This window comes from Carlito syrichta, unplaced genomic scaffold (genome assembly GCF_000164805.1).
Source record: "Carlito syrichta isolate Samal-C Ts95f unplaced genomic scaffold, Tarsius_syrichta-2.0.1 Scaffold316302, whole genome shotgun sequence".
In the NCBI taxonomy this organism is placed as follows: Eukaryota; Metazoa; Chordata; class Mammalia; order Primates; family Tarsiidae; genus Carlito; species Carlito syrichta.
The window spans coordinates 1470441-1470950 of NW_007260398.1; the positions used below are offsets into that span (position 1 = coordinate 1470441).

At 42.4% G+C, this 510-nt stretch overlaps 1 protein-coding gene across 6 annotated transcripts in view; it reads right to left on the reverse strand.

Annotated features, from left to right (window-relative positions):
- Positions 1-510, reverse strand: part of TFCP2 (transcription factor CP2) — a 69669-nt gene that overhangs the window by 16694 nt on the left and 52465 nt on the right. For all 6 annotated transcript variants that reach the window (XM_021707030.1, XM_008074105.2, XM_021707029.1 and 3 more), the window contains one exon: positions 197-303. In XM_021707030.1, the coding sequence (XP_021562705.1) occupies positions 197-303 (107 nt within the window). The remainder of the gene's footprint in view (positions 1-196; positions 304-510) is intronic.

Here is a 510-nt window from a genome sequence, read left to right on the forward strand (position 1 = left end):
GAGGTCTCGCTGCCCAGGCGGGTCTCGAACCTGCGGGCTCAGGCAATTCACTCACCTCAGTCTCCCAAAGGCGCGGGATTACAGGCTGAGCAACCGAGCCCGGCTAAGATTTCAAATTTAACATGTTTTATCTTTTAAGAAACAAACTGGTGTTGAGATGCCCTTCATAACTGGAACACCATCTGCAATGCCTTACCTGAATAAACACAGATGTCCTCTTTGCGGGGTCCCACAGGAACTCCACTGTATTCAGTTGGGTTGGATTAGCCCTAGGATCGATTATGCCCACTGACATTGGGATATCTGAGGGAAAAAAGGTAATCATGGAACAATTCTGAGGGCTACTCAATTTTAAATAAAGGAAGCGCTGATTCTTATATTACTTATCCCTAGTTTCTAAGATTTGTATGTCTCATACCCTTTCTTTTTTGCCAACAAAAAAGGTTTGATCAGAGTTAAAACTGACTTAAGTACTATCCTTCTGAGTATCTTTTTCCTTTTTTTTTTTTG